The 5,734-nt window shown below is 43.0% G+C and overlaps 1 protein-coding gene across 1 annotated transcript; it reads left to right on the forward strand.

Annotated features, from left to right (window-relative positions):
• The first annotated feature begins 315 nt into the window (after positions 1 to 315).
• fam43b (family with sequence similarity 43 member B) lies at positions 316 to 1,326 on the forward strand. The gene has a single exon (XM_085345160.1). It carries the CDS (start codon positions 319 to 321, stop codon positions 1,324 to 1,326), a length of 1,008 nt encoding a protein of 335 aa, XP_085201286.1. The 5' UTR covers positions 316 to 318.
• The last annotated feature ends 4,408 nt before the right edge of the window (positions 1,327 to 5,734 follow it).

Genomic DNA, 5,734 nt, shown 5'->3' on the forward strand with positions numbered 1-5,734 from the left:
ACAAAACAATAAAGCAGGGAGGGGGTTGAGAGTGCCCGAGTGCCGGGCTAAGGATCCTGCACTGATCAGCGCTGCATGATGCAGAAAACAGATGAGAAAGAGGAGGAGGAGGAGAGGAAGGAGGAGCGAACTGGGAACAGACTGGCTGAGGCTCGCAGCTCTCAGTCTCTTCTCTGTGCTTCGCCAAGCAGCTTCTCTGTGCTTTCCTCTTTCTCTCTCGCCCACATCGGCTTTAATACTCTTCTTGCCTGAGCTTACAAGAGGAAACGTAGCAACAGAGGGGCTCGCTCACTCGCTCGCACCAACTTCGCCCACGCCATGCTGCCCTGGAGAAGGAATAAGTTTGTTCTGGTGGAGGATGAGGCGAAGAGTAAACCCAAGAGCCTGGGGACTGGACTGACATACCACTCCATCCTCTCTTCTCTGCTGCGCTCCTGTCCTGACTTGCTACCCGACTGCCCCTTTGACTGGGTGGGTAGCATCTTCCACACAAAACGGCAAAAGGTTGAACTGAATAAAGAGGAGCCGGTTTATAATGTGCGCTACTTGGGAAGTGTGGTCACCATTACGGCAAAGGGAGATGGCTGCACCCAGGAGGCGGTGGCCAAAATCTGGGCGAGGAGCAACTATGGGGACCAGAGTGTCAAGATGAGGTTAACAGTGGGACCACAAGGGATCCGGATGAGTGCCGACAAATCCGGGAAAAAGAAACCCATCCATCTTTACTCCCTGAACAGGATCACTTATTGCACCGCTGACCCGTGCCGGCCCAAGATCCTGGCTTGGATTTATAGGCACCAGGTCAAGAACATGGCGGTGGTGCTCCGGTGTCACGCAGTCCTGGTTAGTAAGTCGGAGAAGGCCCAGGCAATCGCCCACAGCCTCTACCAGAATGCCACCTCCGCCTTCAGCGAGTTCAAGCGGCTGAAGCGTCAGAGTGATTTCCGGCACTGCCAGCAGCAGCTGCTCGGTGAGGAGGCAGTGCCCCTGATGCCTCTGAGGAGGCTGCTGAACGGGCAGTGCCACTACAGACCGCCTGCCGACAACCCCGGGACTGCCACCCGTCTCTGCTCCATCACAGAGGAAGAGGAAGAGGAGGAGGAATGTGAGAAGGAGAGCAAAGATAGAAAGGAAGAGGTGAAGGAAGCGGAGGAGGATGTAAAGGAGCAGCAGGACAAACAGAAGGTTTTAACGACAAACACAGACCCGACTCAGTTATTATCAAAGTTGGACATTGGGGATATTGCTCGACTGGAGCAGTGCCAAATCAACTTTGTCAGTGACAGCAACAACAATACATTTACCTTTATAACCTCTCTGGTGTGACTGTAACACAGTTTAAAGAGTGCAATTCTGCACTACAATGACACATTCCTCTCTCTGCCCTTCACTGGTACCCCACTCAGGCTCCCTCCTGCCCCAACCATGTAATGCAAAGTGTTTACCAGAAACTTCTCCAACTTACCGGGTGGACAAGAAGAGGCAGACGATCGTTTGTGGGAGTAATTCCTACTCTGCCCGGATGCCTCGGATTCGGGCTTGACTGTAGCAGTTTGGGAAACTGCATGTTTACACAGGAGGGCTGGTGATGCACAGACTAACAGCAGCACAATGACAAATGAGGACACTGGGTTCAGAAAACACGGGAGTGCTGAGAGACGCTGAGATCGCTGACATTTGTGTCACATATTGATTGCAGCACCGATCAGGATGTAATTAGTAGACCTCTGTCTCTTATTTTTGTGAGTATATTTCAAGCCTCGTTTGTAAACAGGGTCATTTTTTGGACTGACTTGTGATATTTTTCAGGGAGGTTCTTTGTAAATTTGTGTAACTTTTCTAAAATGACAATCCTCATTAAAATGACTCGCAGACTGACCTTTCCCAGCGAAGAAGTTTATTACGGTTTTACTAATGATAGCAGCCGACTAATGAATAAGGCTATAATTTAGGAGGCAAGCCATTGAGTCGACATGTTTATTGCTGCCATTTGTTAAGGTCCTTATCATTTATGCATGACAAGTCAGCAGTAACCTTTTTCGTGCTGAGCTATTGTCTTTTTTCTCATGACATCTTTGATCCTTTGGCTTTTAAAATGAACACTGTGATAAATGCGTGACCAGGGACTATTACATAACTGTTCATGCAGCATTGATTAATTCTTATAATGCATCTTTTAAAATATATATTTATGATTTGCTAAAGCAAAAACAAACTGTTTGCCACTGCTCTGCCCGTCTTAGTTTTGCTAATGCAGTTTTTCCATGAGCCCTTGCAAAAATGCAAATGACCCTCACTATTGAACACAAGTGTTTGAAATATGACTGTAGCTGATTTCCTGTTGATAATATCTGTGCTACTGTCCCAAGATGCATTGTGATTACTATGAGATGAAGCTATTTATTTTCCAAATATGATGAATAAAAATTACCCTTGCTTGGGTTTCCTTCTTGAATCTCAGGAGGAGTGTATTTCAAGATGGTATCAAAGAGATTATTCAAATGAATGCAACTGCTCAGCATTCCACTAGTGTACATTTGCATGTTTGTGATGTGAAAATATGTCTTACCATCACGTCAAACACAAGAGAACAGCCTATTTACATCCGATTAATCTGCTTTCAAACTGTATAGAAGGATAAATAAATGTTTTTGCCACAGAAAAGACAACTTTCAGCTGCCAGTTTCATTAGATGTTAATGTGGTTTGATAAATTTCTGCAAGCCTCGCAGTGGCTCTGCATCACTTAACCCTAAGGGGAGCAATTAATCAGCGGGCTGAATTGTTCAGAAAAGGAACATAAAGCACCTGCCTCGACAGGACGGCTGTCAGGCTCCGACAGTAACGAGTGATCCAAAACGGGGACCAGGAAGTTGACTTACTAATCAGGCATATTGCTGCCAAAATCAGCTATTTCTAATGAAGGAAGAGAGTTTAACCGGGTTTACTGGGATGATATGTAACTATACCATGTTTGGATTATATCACCATAAAAATAATAAATATATTAACGTTGAAAAGCTAGTAACAGTTAAACAATTCATGAATTCATGTCAGGTATCAAACATCAAAAGCCGTTTGAGCTGACTTTTCTCATTAGAGATTCTACTTTTGAAGAGGAATGGCTTCGACTTTATTGCTGCATGAGAAAGCAAAACCATTTGGAGTTGGGTTGAATTACTGAGACGGATTGCTGGAACATTTGAGATCAATAATTTTCTTTTCTTGAAATGAACTACCTCGGAAATAGAAGATGATCTCATGTCAGGAGATGGAAGATAAAGGATTCATTTGTCCTTGCAACAAATCCATTCATAGGAGAGATTACGGAATACTTTCATTTATGTGATTTTTTCCCCTGCATTTTAATACTCAGACACACAAAACACAACGCAATAAAGTCACACTGACATTCTGCTATGGGGTGGTTAAGCAGAGGAACCACTGTGTTTTTACGCAAACACAACTCTTGTCAGGCAAACATAAGAGAGGGAGCAGATGGCAGCAGCAAGGTGCACGCTGAGCTTTATCACACTCGTCTTCCAGAATAACAAGGGCTCAAGCCCATATCCGGAGCTTGTTATGTTTTGTCATATCGTCAGCCGCAGGAGATGCTCTTTAAAAACATAAAATCTAATCAAACCCAGCAGACCTGGGCCTGTCAAGTATTACATATAACCAAGCTGTGCCATTTTACAGCAGGGTGTCTGAGGAGATCCAAATAGCTGCTTCCGCCTGCACACATCTGTTCTTAGTCTTTCTCATCCTCATGCAGTGTCTGTGAGGCAAACACAAGGGTGTGTGACAGTACCACAGGCCTGCATGTCTCCACCACGACGAGGAGGAACAGAGGAATAAAATATTGTGTCCCAAAGTAGCTGGCGGCAGGCAGCAGTCCATTTTATTCCAGGGAGTAATGTGCAAAAAAAACCTCCCAAAAAATAACCACACACACACAGCTTCCCCAAGAGCATGACAAAGAGGAAGAACAGTCCACAAAGCCCAAGGAAGGACACTGTGAATCACCGAGACGTTGGCCAGTACTGGGAGAAATGAACAATAATGAAACTTTATGAAATATAGCTGTAGGCAGCAGTGAGGAGGGACAAGCAGTTCAGCAGGGCACAGTCACTATGGCAACTTTTTCTGATCGTGTTAAAAGCCTGTCTGTAAGCACTGACAAGAAAACCATGGACTGGTGCTGGCATGAGGTCACCCAGTCATTTTGGGAGTCTGCATTTTGTAGTCTCAGTGTTAGCAATTTATGGTGGCAAAGGTGACTGTGGTTTGACAAAAGGGTGGAGTGGAGTTATCAGATAACACTTGCAAGCTTAGTTAGCAAGCAGCATCCACGAAACGTACACATAGAAGCACCTACTTGCTAATTAGTAACACACCACAACTGAGGCACAAGTTTATTGGATGGGCTGTACCACATCACACTCCAGAGGCAACATAAACATGGATGAGTGGTCCAGTTCATTAAGCTGACTGGCTACCAGTGCTGTGAATACAGCAAGTAAAAGGGGCAGTATTGCCAATGCCAACACTGATACTGATATCGTTAACGTATAAAGGCCGCTTATGCAGTGGAGATTGTTGTGTTATCACTTATGAAATGAATAATCATGATTTTGCAAATTATGAAGTTTATTGGTGTAATTTTTACTTTCCACAATAATTAGTTAACATAGTAAAAGACACCATTCAGCTTTTCATGTATTTTGAAACTGCTCTTGTGCCTGTCTGTAAAGGGTCAGCATGTACTGTAGGTTAAAAAAAACAAGCAGAAATAGACAGAGTAAACAAAAAGGTTTGGACTTTTTTCATAGTACATTTTGAGGTATATCTTTTTTCATTTCCAAATAAATGATTCCTTTAACGAGTCAGCGGGCTACACACTGAACTTAGAGGGTAGCAACAAAATATCGATACTATCGCACTGTATCGATCCAATCAGACACCAGGATTAGCATTAATACTATCGATATTTGAATTGTTCCGCCCACCTCCACTGGTTAAGCCCATATAGACATGTATGGGCTTCAGCTTCCCGTGTAAAGGCACCTCGCAATCAAAGCAAACACACCTTAAGCCAAAAGAAAATTGAAACGTAATTGTAAAACATTCTCGTACTGTTCACTTGTTATTGTGGGGTTCTTTGTGCCCAGTTATAAATACTTTTAATGATGATAATTCTACTTTTGAAAACAGTGATCTGCAGGAATTAGCTAAGTTTTGAGTTTTAGCATTTCTCTGTTGGCTGCATTTTAAAAACGTATTTCTAGTCCTAATGTTGCTCCGTGGTAGAAAAAATAATAGTATTTCAACAAAATGCAAATTAAACTAATTTGGGGGTCCAGTCTTAACAAGTAGTGCAGATATGTGCCAATTTGGGGACAAATAATCAAACTTTGTGAAAACGTTGAAAGTCTTTTCAATCCTGTGTGGTGAAAATTGATATAAAATACAAATAGATCTGTGCACACCTCCAATTTTGACCCTTTGGTTGCACTAGATTGCTTGGTGGCATTGACCCAATTTATTGTGCCAAGTTAGTCTTAAAGTTTCACAAAAAGGCACCTTTAAAGGTACCATCTGAATCTCAGTTATCTATTAATATCATCAGATTTCCTTTGACCTTTCTCACAGCTATGACATTTGAAGAAATGTTGCATCACATTGTTCCAATACATTAGTTGCAGCTATCTTACTAAAATGAACTTGATTAAAGG

This window comes from Diplotaxodon limnothrissa, linkage group LG20 (assembly GCF_057381915.1).
Source record: "Diplotaxodon limnothrissa isolate DT_005_m linkage group LG20, D_limnothrissa_male_GT1.1, whole genome shotgun sequence".
NCBI classification, from domain to species: Eukaryota; Metazoa; Chordata; class Actinopteri; order Cichliformes; family Cichlidae; genus Diplotaxodon; species Diplotaxodon limnothrissa.

Coding starts and splice junctions, on each gene's coding strand:
- fam43b (XM_085345160.1), top strand. CDS start 319: ATGCTGCCCTGGAGAAGGAATAAGTTTGTTCTGGTGGAGGATGAGGCG.